Consider the following 18,273-nt stretch of genomic DNA (forward strand, 5'->3'; position numbering starts at 1 on the left):
TTTTTACTGATTTTTGAACGCCAATCTTGTGAATCAATAATAATAAGTATACCTACACGTTTTCTGTTCTAAAATCATAATAAAACCGTTAGTTATGGCTTCCCTTTCTACGTAAAAAACAATCGAAAGTGTTGATATTTGTTTTAATATTATACTAATAACACACATATTTTTTTTWWAAATAGTATAGTTTTTAATTGCTATGTGAGAAATAGCTTAAGAAATTTTTCTTAGGTTTTGTGTCCAATAAATAAATAATATAATGGATGAAGTGAGCAAATTAATTACCGAGTGGGGGTTCGAAAAATATATCCCAACTTTCGAGAGTAAGTTTATATTTTTCCGACTTTTGTGTTTTTGCATCTTTGTCTAAATGTGGTCCATTATTATTAAAGTATATTTTTAAATTTAGAAGAAGAGATAGATATGGAGGCATTAAAATCCCTAACAGAGAACAGTTTAAAAGAATTAATTCCCACTATCGGACCAAGAATAAAATTTTTAAATAAATTAAAAGTGTTTAAAACGGAATGTTTTATTCAAAACGATCCAATAACACCAGAGACGTTAACGCTTTCGTCAGTCTCTTCACCTATAGTAACGGAACATTGTTCACCCTCGGTAAAAATTACATAGATACTTGAACATTTTTACCTAATTTTAGCTTTCAGACATCTGAACCGGTTTTACTAATCGGTAACTTTGAGGGCACTGTTAATGAAACATGTACAGGTAACCGCTATTTTTTTGGTATAACTCAGCATTGTATTTTCAAAAAATTATTATAGTAAGCAAGGATACGCCTTCCTGTAGTACGACAGATGAAGCTTGTCTTATAACTGGGCAGGAATATTATAAGCAGGCCTGCTCTCGCTCTTTTGCGTTTTTAGGTGAAGAAAATTTAAATAGGGCTTGCAGGATGTCATATGACTTGGACTTGCAGCAATTTTTGAATGCGACAAATGCCGGCCGTTTTGTTTTAGAAACTTATTCGAAAACAAAAACATTGACAACAAAAACTAGGAACATGCTAGTGAATTTGATTATTAACAGCGCAATGGCTGAAGCTAGGAACGGGTGCGAAATATGGCTTAAGTGTTTATTAAAACACTACATAATTACAATTTTAGAAAATTAACTGCGGAGGATTTTGAAAATCTGTCTAACAAAATTTGTGATCTTTTTAAATGTGAACATACTGGAACGTATTACATTCCACGTTGTAGTGGAGCAGGGCCATCTAAAAAAAAACCTGTGAATGCGAAAGGGAAACTTGTGGATAAATATAGAAATTTAAAAAGACTGTACAATATTACCAAAGATTATAAAGAAAATTTGGAAACCGATAATGAGTTGTCTAATAATCCTGTTACGGGTAAGCAAAATCACATATTATACTMWTATACACTTATCTAGGTATACATTTTATTTTTAATAAATTTTTAAGACGATATGGATGCCAGTGCCAAATGGTTAAAACATTGGAATGAACCTTTTGATACTGTATTATTGCACTGGGATAATTCATTTTATATGCGTCGTAATAGCACGGTAAAAACTGTTGATCAGTTTTTAAGCGAATGGCCAATTTTAAAACATCAAGTAGCTACCGTACTAGTATGTATTTTATTACAAGTAGGTAACCTAAAAATATTTTTTCAAACCTAAAAATTTTAGATTGATACGGATTTTAAAAAAATGTTTCCTAATGCTGCAACCGAAATGTATTTAAAGTGGGAATTATTTTACAACAACCTGTTAGAATGTCCAAATATAAATAAGCCAGATGAAATTATAATGGCACAATTAAAAAATGAAAAATTATCAGAGGGTAAATTATATGTATTTATTTTATCATAAGTTTACTAAAACAATTTCTTTTTTAGATGGTAAGTGTGCCGTCCAAATTACAGCTTTGCCCGTGTTGTTTCCTCCAAAAGGAAGATCAAGAGTTAAGAATAGTCACTGGAAGCCGAGCATATTGGAATGCCAAGAAAGTATTATTAATCATGTTAAGGTCAGTTTTATACATATATCATAACATACTTATCTAATGTATCAAAAAACATTTAGATGAATTTTGTAATAGAATGTTTGAAATTTATGTTTCAGATTTCTGGAGAAATAGAAAATTTTATCACCGAAAGAAGTCATCACTTCAAGGCTCTCAGTAGAACTATCCAACCATATATGATTGTTGTGGGGCCAACAGTATCGGAAGTAACAGAGAGCTATCTGATTATCGACGCCTACATCTACAAAGCAAGTACAACCTTGCAATGTTTTGATTTATTATTTAAGACATTTCATGTACTGTGTGCGGAATACCCCCCTGAAGCAGAACATATTTATTTACTTATCCAAAAAGTAATTTTTGGGGTTTCAACACAATGGGACAAGCAAATACCTTACGTAATGACCCTCGCAAATAGCCTTTCTTTATAATTTTGTATGAACTTTTAAAAATATCTTTGATATAAAAATATGATCATTTGTCCTCTTTGCAGTTTTAAGACTTTAAAGCTCAATAATTTTACCTTGCATATTAAACTGAGGCATAAATATGTCGACAAATTTACTTGTAAACAAAATAGTAATTGTTTCCGGACCTTTCATACTATATTTTCTTTTAAAAAACATTTACGTCATAAACACCCAGAAGATTTAGAAACAACAACAAATGTAGTTACTGCTAGTTTTAATGTGCCACCTAATAACGACACTTCCATTGGGGGGACCAAAGATTCAAGTTTAGTGCCTCCCGATTTTGACTTTTCAGCACAAACTTTTGATTCTTTGTTAAGAGATTCAGTGATACATTTTGTTTCAAAACTTTATAGCGATTATTCTATAACTAGAAATACAATACAAAATATTATAAAAGATGTTAATGAATTATATCTGTTACCCCTGCAATATTTGGAACGGTTAATTAATAGTGCCCAAGAAGAAAATAAATCAATGTTAAAAGATGTGGAGCGACAAATAATTTCATGTTTAAAATATCCTTTCAAAAATTTAGAAACCGAACATCTCCGTATTAAATATTTTCAAGATAACAATGCTTACATTCCTGTAGAAAAAGTTAAAATTGGTGAAAAGAGAAGCAGTGTTAGAAATAATAATAAGAGTATATTAGAATCAACAGAATGTCATGCATGTTACGTTTSAATAGAAAAAACTTTAAAAGCCTTTTTAGAGATTCCGGACGTATACGAAACAATTTATTCTTATAGTTTAGAATTACRTCAGAGTCAAACTAATATAATTTATAATCTTATACAAAGCGATTTATGGCTCCGAATTAAATCAAATTTTRAAAATAAACTAGTTTTTCCTATATTACTTTATTTCGACGATTTCGAAGTGGGGAACCCTTTAGGTTCACATGCTGGCGTACACAAAATTGGTGCAATATATTTTAGCTTAGCCTGTATACCTCCCGAATTTTCTTCGCGTTTGGAAAATATTTTTCTTGTTCAACTTAATTTTGCGGATGAACGAAAATCTTTTGGAAATTTTTCAACTTACAAATATTTAATACATGAATTAAAAAAACTTGAAACATTTGGCACAACTATAAATACAAACGATGGACCACTTCAGGTATATTTTTGTTTGACGTTAATATTAGGCGATAATTTGGGAGTACATTCTTTGCTAGGATTTAATGAAAGTTTTGTTTCTACACATTATTGCAGATTCTGTAGAATTGATAAAATTTCTAGTCAGCAACAGTGCATTGAAGATTCTAGTTTAAACAGAAATCGCGAAAATTACGACGTAGATCATACAAATTTTTCTTATGGAATCAAGGAATTTTGCATATGGAACGAACTTAAGTACTTTCATGTAGCTGACAATGTTGCTGTAGATGTTATGCATGATATTTATGAGGGGGTCTGTCGATATGATTTGGGTTATATATTGTATCATTTCATTTATATAGATAAGTTTTTTGACTTAGATACTTTAAACAGGCGGTTGTCATATTTTCATTTCGATATATCTGAAAATAAACCACCTGCTATATTAAAAAGTCAAATTATTAAGCAACATATTATAATGTCAGCATCAGAAATGAAAACCTTTACAAAATATTTATCTTTAATATTAGGAGATCTTGTACCTTATGACAACCAATTATGGCAAATTTATTTGCTTTTATTTAAAATTACTGAAATTGTTGAACAAAAAAGTGTTTCATTTGAGCATGGAAGATTGTTGCAGTCCTTAATTGAAGAACACCATTCTTTATACATTCAATTTATTGGTAATCTTAAACCAAAACATCACTTTTTGGTGCACTATCCACGTTTGTTAACTTATATAGGTCCCTTAAGTAATGTGTCGTCAATAAGATTTGAAGCAAAACATCGAAACTTTAAATCCACTGCAAATGTCGTTGCTTCCAGACGAAATACTCCGTACACTTTGGCCTTAAAAAATCAATTAGTAATTTGTCATCGTGTACTTGCGAAAAAAGGATTTGTAGACAATTTTGATTATGGTCCAACTGACACCGAAACGTTTAAGTTGTCTGAAAATTATGCAGCTTTTGAAAACCAATATGGAAAATCTGTTGGCGAAAACTCAGTTTTGACTTCATGGGTAAATAAGTGTAATGTGAAGTTTCACTCTGGTAATATGATAATTGTTAATTTTGATAATTTTATGCCTCAGTTTGCAAAAATTAAATTTATTCTTATACATGAGAATTMATTTTTTTTTGTTTTACAAAAATATAACACTCTCTGCTATGATAGCCATTTTCATGCGTATCAGGTAGATAGAACTGAATTAATTTTTTTTATTCACTCTAATGCATTAATTAGTATGGACGTCCATATTCTGCATTTAAGTCCCAATGGGTCATATTTTATAGTTCTTTTTGAATAATTAATCTATTTTTACGTTTTTGAAGTTTTTATTGTGTTCTTATTTTGTTCTTGCTTGTTTTGTTATATTTTTTGTTAAATGTATTAAAAATAAATTTTTTCAATAAATGTACTGCATTTTTATTTAATTTAACCTAAAACTATCAATAAACTATCAAAATATAAGTCCATTTAATTTAAAGGTTTTTATTTTTAATTCAAATCAACAACTTCTTTGCATTAATGTATTAAACTAATTCTTCCAAAAGTAAAAATAGTCGATTTAGGCATTTGATTAAATCATCTATAACTTTGAGGTAAGATAGTGTATGTTTGAGTTAATGTGCTATAAACTAACTCTTTGAATAATTTTACATTTTGGTGTGATATTTTTATTTATTGTTTTAAAAGACCACGGTTGTTTCATTCAAGGTATTCCAATGCATTGAAGGAACTATTTTAATTTTTGAAGAGACACAATTAAAGCAAAGAATTTTATCGTTTCCTTGAATGCAACGAAACTATTGCTCGTATTGAAAGTGTGTGATAGTATCATTTAAAATGTTTTTTTTTTGACCCAACGATAAATTTCTCTGAGTGTATTAACTTTGTGAAATCTAGCGAATTACAATGTGTTTCATTCAAAATTTGACTTTTACTCATTTGAATTACGATAAGTCCCGAATTCCATTAGCCCGTCCGAATTCATCTTGATTAAGTCTTGAAGATTAGTGCTTTCAGCGCTTTCATTTCAGTTTCGGTGCAGTTCCGTTAACTTCTCCGAAAATTGAAAAGTAAACTCTGTCATTACGCCGTTTTGGCTCATCCCCAGCGCTCCATTTGGCCGAAACTCGTAGCAACTATCCGACATGACAATAGCTGTTATCGCGAAATTCTTGAGATAACCGTCATTTAATCCTGTAATTTATTGCACGCCGGCAAACAGTGCCGAATCCATTTCCATAAATTATCGTCAGGTGCTTGATTTCGTTCTGGGGGATTTAAAAAAATGTTATTAAGCCGTCACGGGAGTAACAAGACGTTCTCGTAATACGCCATTGTGTTCGTGCGTCGCCTGCAACGAGACTATTTACACCCGGAGACTTCCTTACAAACCGGTCGGCTGCACCCTGAATATCTGCCAGGATATCGTAAATTTAACCTATTGTTAAAAATAATGCCGCGAGGGAAATATGAAGATGGCGTATTTGGGAAATTCGGGAGTGCCGAGTCGGCAGAATGGAAATGCTCACCCTCGAAGCACGACAAAAAGACAACGTTTAAAAAATTTACGGAATTTCCAACCCGGAAAATCAATTGCCACAACAGCCTTGGAAGTTTCTTCCTCCCCAAACTCCACTCTATTATTATTGCAAAATTACTCAACTCGACTCCCGCTGTTTACCCAGTAAACAAACGATATTTTTAAAACGGCAAACTTTACCATAAAAAGCACCAAATCCGCAACGAACACTTTATTAAAGTCGTTCTTTAAATACCCATGACTTAATTGACAATTTTTTCATTATTGTCCTGTTTACACCGGAAATCAGGCGATTTATTGATATGTCACGAACACGTTATTTACAAGCGATAGAACACAGGACTGTTGTCGGAAGCTCAGGTTATTATATAAGTCATTTGCAGGTTTCCGGGTATCGATTCCCGGACTTGCATACAACAGTCATTTTTCATAAGTCATTCGATGGAGGATGGTATTTAATTCAGTGTTTGACACGAATATTAAGTCGGAAGCTTCAAATATTTTATTCTGGCTTTGTTCTCTTTACGTGCTTGGCCCATGCGTCAAATTTTGTTGTTTAGAGGCGTGTTTAGAATACGGAAAAATTCTGAATTAAGGGCAAAGGTAAAAAATCTCAAAAATAAAACAACTAAAAATTGTTTTTGATGAAACTACCTCCCGTATCTAAACCGATCAGCGGCTGTAAGAAGCGGTTCTTCCGTAGCAGCGTTACCATTAGCAGGAATACACAGGAAAGAGGCGCGATAATATGATTACAAGTTGCCACAATGTTGCGGTCTTTGCATCGTCTTGGAATAAAGCAATCCACACTTGAAGTTTCCTCTCGCTAAGATATTATTAATTATGCACTCGTTAATTTTCGATTAACTTTAGTGAAACACTTAACAGGAGCGGAGCTTTGAAGTCGCGACTCCAGGGATCACCTAATTGTGTACAACATGACTCAAAATTCGGACTCTTTCCATAATGGAGCTGGAGCGAAATTGCCGCGTGATGAAAACAAGATACCGCATATTTTATGACTTTTACAACCAGTGGCGTAACTAACACCAGAGATTCGTGAAAATGTGATATAAGTGGTATAATAAGAAACGATATCATACCACAATTACCTACAACGTTTTTTAATGCTCAAAAACCTGACAACAGTAAAAACTGTTTTTCTTAGATTAGTACTAAAAAGAGGTTGTTTCTGGCATTTTTAGTCCAGATTTAAATAAAAGCAAGAAAACGTGAACAAAGGGTGTAGGTATGAATTAAGTGTATTAAAAACCTGAGTATTAAAATTTAATAATTTACATTTCAATTAGTCCCGATATCATCTCATATTATGTAACATAAACTAGAAATGACGATAAAAAGACGAATGACGCTTGATTTTAGAGGACTTTTGCTTCTCAAATTTACTTAATGCAAACTTCTTGAATTTCTCTATACAAAGTATGATAAAGGCTTGAATGTCGATCAGAAATGTGTATAAATCTGGACTAGCTGAGAGCAGCCCTTCAATAAGAATAACTACAAATTTTTCGTGTAAAGTGTAACGTAGACCGAGGTGGTTTAATAGGTAGGAATAAGCCGAAATATAAAGAATTACATTATTAATTTACAAAAATTTTAAGTAAAAATGTTCAGTACTTTTGAAACACAGGTTTTCAATTGGATGGACACCATGGCCGGAAACAAAATTTACTTTTTCAAGATAACTCGACAACTACTGAGCTTTCGAAAAAACGTTTCGAATAAGGTGTTAATTTTGTAGCTACGCCACTGGCCTAATTACCATTCATGGTCAAATTATAAATTCACACCTATAGCTAAAGACGAGCGAATTGCTGTCTCGCTAAATCCTTAAAAAATCCCGGATTATGTCGGCATCGCTTATTCAAAGCTTAACGATCCCGTTATGGCGATAGACATTTATTAACGTCTGTACTGTTTGTTCTGTGCGTTTCATTCATACACCCCGAGCCATGGCGTTGAATAAATTACAGATGCATGACATAACATCTACCTACGCTCATGAATATTAGTCTACAAGTATGTATTGCGGCCTGGATGACCGACTCCACGTCCTGGAATCTACAAAATTGATCCTCTCGGCGGCAACTTTCAGAAGAAACTCTCGCCGTTAATTTAGACGTTTAATAATGTCGGATTAACGTAAGGACGCGCCGAAGCTTTGCTTAATACCCACACTATTGAATTAAACGGGTCGAGATATGGCACAAGAGAGACTTTGCAAATTTTACACCAATAAAAATTCGATAGGTCACGGCGAAAAACTTTGCTAACGTTACATTTGCACTCGGATAGGGTTTGCGATCTTGGCCGGAAAGTTTCCAAATAATAAGAAGATTTGCTATTCGAGGGAAAAGATAACGAAATTCGACGGATAATCGCGGGAATACAAAGAAACTCGGGTTCGTAAATCAAGATGAAGGTTCGATTGCAAGCGAATAGAAAATAATGATACCAAGAAAAGGAATATACAACTTTTAGACAGATCACAAATTTAAAAACCCACAGGTTAGGTGGGACAAAACCCAAAATAAATCATCTAAAATAAAAAAAAATCGGCATACCAAACTCGTTCCATAATCAATATTCGGCGAAACACTGCACATTTCGCTGAAACCTCTCTGAAAAATTATCTGTATGCATCCAGAGTTTGTTTCCATCGCCGTCTGGCATGTTTCATATTAAAATCCAACAAAAATGATTTACGACAAGTCTGGAACAACATTTGCCTTTTTATTCATTACTTTGTGTCATATTTGTAACGACAATTCCACGTACTGCACCTCCCTCTCTCGAAACACGTGCATCTCTAATTGACACTCAGTTATTTAAACTCCTAACATTGAAGAAATATCGATAAAATCTCAACTTTCCAAAGCCCTTTACTATAATTTATGGCCCGAAAATTGTGCGTCGTAGCTTCATTAAATCGCAGAGCAGCGTTAAATTTTTCCCGGCATTGTTAATTACCCGACCAATCACTCGGATCCAGAAGAAAAAAAATTAATAAGGTGGAAAAGTTTTCGTTTTCCATGAAAACGAGCTTGTTTACTCGAGATTGATGCGAGCCCAAGTTTTCGAGTTAATTAATCTGGAATTAAAGCCGGAGAGAGTTGGCGAAACCAGATTCGATGATGGTGCATGACTAAACATATCATCCTGTGACGTTTCACCTGACTTCCGGAAAACGGACGTTTCCGGATAATGTGCACTATGAATTATTGAAAGCGACTGTTGTTTAAATGCAGGGAGCGTCAATTGCGTTATTAAAACGCGGCTGATGGGAAGCGCACGACTTTAATGATGGATACAACAGACCGACCCGGAAAAATCATCATTCGATGTGGTCCAGAAAAACTAACCCGATTTCTAAACTTCCGGGTTTAGGGGTCTCTGACACGCAGTGTCACACTAGGTCAAGGTTGAAGAAATTAAAAAATATTAATTTATTGTTTTCTGGTTATAAATTTCCATGTAATTAGATTTCTTCTCCTCAACTTTCTCTTCCCTGTCTTACTATATTAGGATTATTTCACTTCACTCACTTTCCCATTTTTTGTTATTTTATTTCCTCAAAATTATTTTAACTTAACTGATGCTTAACTATTAACATAATTCAATATTTTTTAACTTTTTGTTCTAACGTACTCATTTCTCATAGTTTACTCATTCTCAACTTTATTTTTAGATTTGTCTAAAATTACTCATGTTACTTGCTTCAATACATATTGATGTCATCCTTTTGCCATTTTTAGTTTAATCTTCTATTTTTTATTAAATTTCTCAAATTTATGTCAAATAAAAATTTTCTTTAGTTTTTTTTTCAATTTTTGTTTTCAGTGCCTTCGTTTTAAGTGTTTTTTTTAATTTTTTTTTACTCATTCTGAATTTTTTCATTCTTCTCTTTTTTTTTTCTTAAGCCTTTTATTATACATTTCTATCTTTCCCAGTAAGTATACCTTACGATTTTCTCGCCTCAAAAATTCTCTTTCAAAAATTGTAATTTCAATTTTTATCTGTGTTTTATGTATGTTTTTAAATTGAAAGTTTCGTTAAAAAAATATCTAAAAACCATGTTATTTATTACCACAAAAATAATTAATTGTTGTTATTTTTAATTTATAAAATTTCCGCTTTCGGGTACCAACACAAATAAGTACATTTAAAAAATAAAGAATGGCGTGTAATAATTTAATGGAACATTATTGATCAGACCTCGAGCACAATTTACTCTCATACGTAATTAATTTTATTAATATCGTTCATTATTATTTACCAATACAAAACAAAAGCCTTTGTTTTCAACTCCATGCTGGAATTTTTGACAAATTTTACCCCCACCAAAGTTGTGAGTTTAACAAATCGTCGTAAACTTCTTCACTTGGAATTATCTATCCGTTTCCTTTATAAATCAAGCAATGTGGACCATCAATTACCCGAAGTAATTTGGGAACGGCCTAATTCAGATAATCAACAGAAATTCCTCCATTACACACGATCAATTTCATCAGTTTTGAATTCCCTTGTTATGCAGGTGCCACGTTCCCATTGTACTTTCAATTCCCATCAAATAAAAAAGCGTTAATTGCATTCTAATTTTTTGCAAATCTCGATTCTCCCTCGAATTGCGTTACATCTCAAACAAATTGAGGTTTTAAGAACCCTCTCGTAATGTGTTATATCTACGAGTGCCGGCAAGAATTAGATTAAGCGTCCATGGCGGGTCTTGATGTGGCCATATTCAATTTTCCTTTGAGCCTTCGTCTCAAAGGAATATGTGGAAAAGTCTAGAGGTTCCATGATTACATTCTAATGGCTACCTGAAGGAAAGGAAGCGCAACGGATACCCAGCCCGATTTATTTCATGATCATGACATTCTTTCTTTTGATGGGACATTCCGAACAAAATTATAACAAGATTTTGTATGACGAATCGTCCGGAATGGTGGACCTTTTAAGGAAGAATAAAGTATACTTCTGTAAATATGACAGAACGAAACGAGCTTTCACACAATATTGCTGCTACAGAGAGATCTCTGAACGTCTGCACCAAAAACCTTCATTATCATACGTTGAGGAATAAGTGCGCGGAAAGAGCCACTTTCATCCTCCACCAGACCAAGAACCCAACTCCTTATCATATAAAATAATAAAAATTCTGGTTGGTTTTACACCACTGAATTAATCGTCAAAAGTAGTGTAACGGATACTTGAACGCTTCTCCTTCCATCGCATTGTATTACTAGTTGCCTATTGACTCACAAATCTAAGCGAGTGCACATAATGCTTTTGATTAATTTCAATCAACTAAAACGAGCAATAAGTGACAGATACTCCTTCCTGAAAATAATTGAATCAAGTCTTTCAGTAGTTTTATTCACCGAAACATCTGATTTGCTGTTGCCTCGTTCACACAATACAAATCAGGCCGTCCACGCTAATGCATAAAACATGAAGATATCCCCGTGCGAAATCCGTCGATAGCTAGTTGCTTGTGTATTTCCCCTGGTTTTATTTTTGCGTGTTTTTGACTTATTCCTTTAATTACGTTGATTTATCCCAGTATCTCGACGCGAATTACCCCCATATGTTAAAAGCTCGTTTCGACACGGACACGTATTTCAGTAATTGTTCCTTAGCTAATTCGTTGCAACGATATTTATTTGCGGTGCATCAGCAGTAATGGACTACTGCGACGCTTTTTCTCCACTCTCGAGAAAAATTTTGATAATTTACGAGCTGGTGGCGGCGTGAAAGGTCGTTTAATTATAATTTGTAAGACGCTGGGAAGATGAGCATAAACGGATGGGTGTTGATATACACCGGTATCACGACAATAATTCATTGTTGCGTCTGTTGGCAACTCATCATTCTCGAGATAAATTATATAGCGAGTAGAGCGACGACAGCTTCGTGTGATGAGGTTAGCAATCGGCAACGTGAAATATAATAACTTTGTCTCGTCCAGATTCAATTTAATTAATTAACGGACGCACAAAGCGCACTTTTAACGCCAGGATCAAACGGCGACTTGTGACAAATTAACAAGTATTAAAAATTAAACGACAAGAGAAAATCGAATTTCAGGGTAATCCCTCAAGATGTAGCAGAAATGGATGTTTTACGCATCCGTATCAGGGGACACGATTAGCCGGCAGGCAACCACCAATACACACAATGGAGGGGGAAAAGCAATATACTTTTCAATATACTTGGTTAATCTAACGCTACAAAACTACATTATATAATAAGAATGAAATTCTTTTAAAATTCCTTTATTCCTTTGAATGTTACAAGTTTTAGTTCTTTTTGCAGTTGCAGGAAAAATCTTTGCCTTCCGATGACGCGGGGTCCCCCCCTTCTTCTTTCACCCTTCGGGGGCAAATTTGAGGCTTGCTTTTGCTTGCTTCTACCTCGGTTCCACTTTTGGTGCTTTCGGCCCCAGGTGTTGCCGCCTTCTGTTTCTGTTCTTCGTCATAATCGGTAACAACGATTTGTGGTATATTTTGTGGTGTGTCTTGTGGTTTGGTTGTCTGTGATTTGGAATGCCCGCATCCACATTTAGTTTTTCCGCGTTGACCACCCACTTTTTTCTCGATCGATTTTTGCAAGTTCATGCATAGCCCCGTCAAAGCTGTCACTAACGAGCTGAGATTCTCCATAAGAGGAACGAGGTTTTGGTCATTTTGGAACGGTTGGACTGTTAGTACTTTCACAGGCATTACAGGAATTTTGACAAGTATGACAAACACTGACGTAAAAAATGAAGCGCTGATAAAGCGTATCGATTTATTAATTAACTGCCGAAGAGGGGATGATTAGAATAATAGGTGGGGAGGTTCAGTAATTTGGATTGATGACCGTAAAACCTCGAGATGATTAATTAAAAACCATTTAGGTAATGAAACGAGGAAGAGGTGAGTTTTGCCTCCTTCCGGACGGGCTGATGAGCAACGGACCGGAACTGATACCCAAAGATTCTACTATTTATTACAAGTTAAACCACATATTGACCCGGTGAATTATAAAGCATCTCCAGCAGACCACTTCGGAATTTTATTACGTTAGCCGCAAATAGAAGAGAGGAAAAACGGAGATGATAAATGGGAAATGGGGACTCGATCGACCTGGTTTCACCGGAGAATTTTACATGGATGTGTTATTTTGCCACCGAGAAACTTTCCATCATTAAAACTTCCAAGGCGAAATAGTTTTACATCGAAAGATAAAAATTCATGCCACACTGAACTCACAAAACATTCTTCTGCGATATTTACCTTAAATATATATTTCTTAGGCCATCCAAAGCAATAAAAACTTTTATATTAAAACTTATTAACTAATTAATCTCACCCAAAGCCAATGTAAATATGATTTTTAAAATTATTTGAATTAATAACATCTCTTAAAAAAGTATCTATGTATACAGGGCGATTCAGATAAGATAATGAGCCTGACGATCTGATCCAATTGCAAGTTGAATCCAAGTTATCATCTTATGTCACTCTGACATCAGTGCAGAGAACGATCATTAGTGCCATTCATTTCTCGCGGAATGATAAAGAAATTAGGGAACTGTTTTCCGCGCAAACCCAATACAAAATGTATAAAAGAATGAAACATTAAAGGTAGACAAACAGTTTTTTTTTTATATAAATCATAAATTGCAACGATAAACAGTGTCAAAGCACTGTCAAAAAAAAAAAAAAAACATAAGATAACTTGAATAGCAAATGCAAATCGTAATTAAAATTAGATCAAGACATAAATGAAATTTGTTTTTTGGGTTGCATCATCAGAAATTCGAGCTCATTATCTTATCTAAATCACCCTGTATTTAAAAAAAAATAAAAAAGTTCAACAAATTTTTCCCTCCTTTTAGAGATTTAAAAAAAATCTCAAGTGCTGAAAGTGACCTTTTTGGCTCTTTTCGAGTGTTTTATTGACAGTTACCAGTTCAGAAAAAAATCAAAGAAGTAGTTCATTTGTTCATATTCCCTTTTTTCATGCAAAATCCAAATTTGAAATTTCGTTTGTGTCATTGTGTCGGTCTTAGTTTTTCGTATTCACGCTGTTTCAGATACCATATCACAAATATGTGATCTGTTGTGGGATTAGTAGGTAGGTGTACTGAGAACAATTGTAAAAATAGATTAAATAGTTTTATAAAACCAAATTTGTATTGAGATATTATAACACATTATACATGAGATATTGAAGTATGTAACTCCTCGAACAACGGAACAAAAATTATGAATAAACCCCACCTTTTTTTAAAGAAAAAAGTGCCAAAAAAACGTTTTTCGTAACTTCAAGTGCTATTATTTTAAAAGTCTTCCAATAAAAATTGAAACGGGTTTCAAGTTTGCATTCAGCACACCACAAAACATGGTATGCACACTTTTTCATCTAAAAGAGAATTTTGATGTTGAACAGGAACAACTTACACTGATTTAACATAAGCATCAATGGTTGATTTTTCACTACCACCATTACCATTTCGTTACTTTATATATTTTATCCACAATCACTCTATAAAGAGACTTTATTCCACACTTTAGATGCGTATAAAGTACCACTTTATCCACCAGTGGAATAAAGTTAATAAAGTAAGTAGAGTGATTACTGTTAGTAACCAGCGCACCGCTTACGCGGTGCATGCTACGTTTAACCGAAAGCATATTTGGCGTGACGTTTAAGTATCAGTTTAATTTTTAATTAAGTTTTGAAAAATTGGGGCCTGTGATTGTAGATAAAACATTATATTGCAGTCGTGTGTTAGTCGCGTTTTATCCACTTAAGAAAATTAAACTTGTCTTTTCTAAACCATATTTTAAATGACTTAAAAAAAATAACGTTATGAAACCATTCTTGCTTGGATAAAACGCTATCTAACACACTCTTACAATAAATAGCTATTATAGTATATATTTTTCAAGTAGTTTTTTTTTATTAGTTAATCCAATTAATGCGAGTCACATTTTGTGACTAGTCCGTAGACCATCATTTTTATTATTTGAATTTAAAAAAAGTTAGAAATATCAGTATGTATCACTTCATTGCTCCCATCTCATGTCAGTTGTTTTGGTAGTTTATTTTCAAAAATTTCAAATAGAATACAAAAGTCGTAACATTAATAATAAAAACATGAAAACTGCATACAGGACCCGATTTCTGGCTGATATTGCATCTTTGAAATTGCCTTCGAAAATCACACACTAGCACTAAAGCCCCTTTTTCATGTTTGTTTCATTTTTAATTGAAGCTTTCCCCCATCCCAAATCAATCAATTTGCTTTCATGCTGCATCCACCACAACTCGAAAATTAAAACCTCGATGCAATCTCGCGCGTTGATCTTTTCATATCGCGGATTCGGCCGTAAATTTGCATAAATTCGCGTCCATCAGCGTCGGGTTGGGCACCTGCACGCCCCAATAAATCCATGTAGCCACCCATTGCAACAACACCAAAATAAACAAACATCTGTTTGCTCGGACAATATTTGTCGAGCCGAAGAGAGATGTAGTTGCAGAGATTTCAAGTGCGGCAAGTATTAATTTAATCGCATTTCCATAAGCGGTTTTACTGGTTCCGTTTCAACAACCCAAGGCAAATTAAATTCGGATTCGGGAAAAAAGTCCATTTTTGCTCATACCGAGTCGAGAAAAAAAACGAATAATACCGAGAATTCGATCTCTTTTTATGTGCGCCGGTCGAGATTTGTTGGGATAAGAAGATCCGGCGATCTTTTCGATTAAAAATCAACAGGAACCAATCGGTTTGCCTGCGATCGAGACTTCTTCATAAATTCCATCGAGGTTGAATTTGGCAAAGAATAAAACTAGCTCAAATTAAACACAAATCTCTTATACAAACTATTATGATTTTGTTTTGTTTCAAAAAAAATGTTTTCGTTTCTAGTTTCTATCTCGAAAAACTGCAAATTAAGTAAACATTGTCTGCAAAGTTCAGGTTTTGAAAAGTTTACACAAACAACATTTTTATACCTGCGTTATAGAATTTAAAATATTAAATTCTTTAGCACAGCTAATTTTTATTCTACAAACTATTTACTAAAGCTTCCTTAAAGTAAATGGAATGAAAAAGTTTGCAAAAGTTTCAGTAAACGCAGGAATAAAATCAATAAACACTAATTTTGTGATGGCTTGGTCTGGGCGTCTGCTTCTATTATGGTGATAAGAACGACGTTTTTCGTTATATGTCCTTCTTAAAAGTGTTACAAATATTAAAAAAAACTAATTAATAATCGAGAGGAAAAGAAAGTATTTTTTTCAACTTAAACAACCTGTAACTTTTAAACAGACAACCAAATACCATTCTGTTAAAATTTCTTATTTTATTTCAAACTGTCAAAAAATAAAATAACTTATTTAGACTCTGGCCACCCAGAAAGTAGTTAAGTAAAGTAAATTTCACAATCTCAACTTGATCCCTTTGCTGGTCAATGTATAATTTTAAGTGACATTTTTTAAAGTCAAGCTACTACCATTAATTAAATTTTGATCGTGTTGTAATAAAGTGAAATATGTTCAACACAGAAAAAATTCTAATTTGTCAGTGCATCGTAATTTATCGATGTTGTATCCCCGATCAGTTTCTTTTAATCCATAATTCATCTGTAATCGTGTTTAGTGTATTGCGGCCTGTTTAATCTCTCCCATCCTTTCATCCTCGTTCCATTGTATTCCACACGTAATAATTGATTAAAAGCCTCGCATTCAAACAAACCCAATTTCTTTCCTGTTGGAATCTCTGTCGTTAATCAAAAAATTCCAAAAGTCGAAACAAGCACATTTCATCAATCGCTATAAAATGTTATTCTTTCTCGCGCTGGCGACGCCCATGTGGCCTCCATACCCTTCTCTTGTTTGTCTCTCTCACAGTTTACAAGATATATTTTTTATACCCTGATCCTTTTAACGAAATTATCACCGAGACCCAATTACGTCAAATAAAAGGGCATTAAATGGTCGTATTCTCGTCTAATTAATCGATTAAGCCTGTCTTGGGGTCACCGTGAGAACGGGAAATGATAAATCACGCGTGTGGCAAGAGACGTTTTTAATTTTCCCCTAATTCGGGAAAATATTCCGACCGTTTAAGCCTAAATAAAATTAGCATAATTGCCCTATAATAAAGTCGGAGAGGGTCGGAGCGACGGCCATAAAAAGGCTGCAACAAATTGCGCGAGGTAATTAATACCAAGAGCTAGATTTTCCATAATCGATGCGTTTTGAGTCGTCTAATGGCTACAATTACGTCCACCTACTTAAGTCGATGGACTCTTGTTTCCTGCCAAGAAGTCGTGCCCTGCATACGGAAACGTGCCAAGTGATAATCCTCAAGGCTCCACCTTTTTCGAACAATCGACAACGAGATTAGAATCGGCCCTCATCAAACTCGATTAAGCCAGGTTTTGGTCAATGTCACAATTGCACAAAGCTGGCATAATGGAATCTAGGGCGTTCGAAATGCGCTAATCTCGCAATTCAGCTTTCGCCTTTTCAGAAAAGAATTCAAATCTTGAGTGATGGTGGCAGATAAAGCGATTGTTTTTCTCCAACATGTGATGGAGAAAAAGTTTATTTTTATAGTGCTTCGTAAATATTTGTATGGGAAAGTTATTAAGACGTGAAGATTGGGAGACTTAGTCCCGAAAAAATCTCGACAAAACGCGAAAATAAATTTTGAGAAAGATGAATTAAATTTCACAGTAAATTTGTCAGTATGGTCCAGTATTCTCAAATTCCTCTTTTATACTACAGAGTGTCCCAGCGAGTTGAGTGACCTTTAAATGGTAAAATTAAAAAAAATTATATAGGACATTGATAGATACTAATCTAGTCCATCGCCTACAATTATTTTCAACTATACAGCGTGTCTCAAAAATAAGTTACAATACAAACTTGTGTTTTTTTAAGATCTAGATTTTTATGACAATGTTTTTAAGCTAAAATTTTATTGCTTAATTCTAAAAATAAGACGGGTTTTTGAAGAAAACATGCACTTTTAAAAAATCCATTACACAAAAATTAAGACATCTAGAAATATTCTTTTTACTACCGCAAAGAAGAAGGTACAAGCTATAA

General features: G+C 33.8%; 2 protein-coding genes across 2 annotated transcripts in view; one reads left to right on the forward strand and one right to left on the reverse strand.

The window, feature by feature from the left end:
- Positions 1 to 18,273, reverse strand: part of LOC123013072 (leucine-rich repeat-containing protein 15-like) — a 35,636-nt gene that overhangs the window by 8,363 nt on the left and 9,000 nt on the right. The gene's annotated exons all lie outside the window — the stretch shown is intronic.
- On the forward strand, positions 139 to 2,463 carry LOC123013074. Its single transcript, XM_044411400.1, has 8 exons — positions 139 to 621; positions 672 to 732; positions 789 to 1,077; positions 1,131 to 1,375; positions 1,448 to 1,617; positions 1,678 to 1,831; positions 1,887 to 2,017; positions 2,113 to 2,463. Exons 1-8 carry the CDS (start codon positions 427 to 429, stop codon positions 2,443 to 2,445), a joined length of 1,578 nt encoding a protein of 525 aa, XP_044267335.1. The 5' UTR covers positions 139 to 426; the 3' UTR covers positions 2,446 to 2,463.

The sequence above is a fragment of the Tribolium madens genome, unplaced genomic scaffold (assembly GCF_015345945.1).
Source record: "Tribolium madens isolate multiple individuals breed KSU strain unplaced genomic scaffold, Tmad_KSU_1.1 Scaffold_96;HRSCAF=242;Tcas5.2_LG5, whole genome shotgun sequence".
In the NCBI taxonomy this organism is placed as follows: domain Eukaryota; kingdom Metazoa; phylum Arthropoda; class Insecta; order Coleoptera; family Tenebrionidae; genus Tribolium; species Tribolium madens.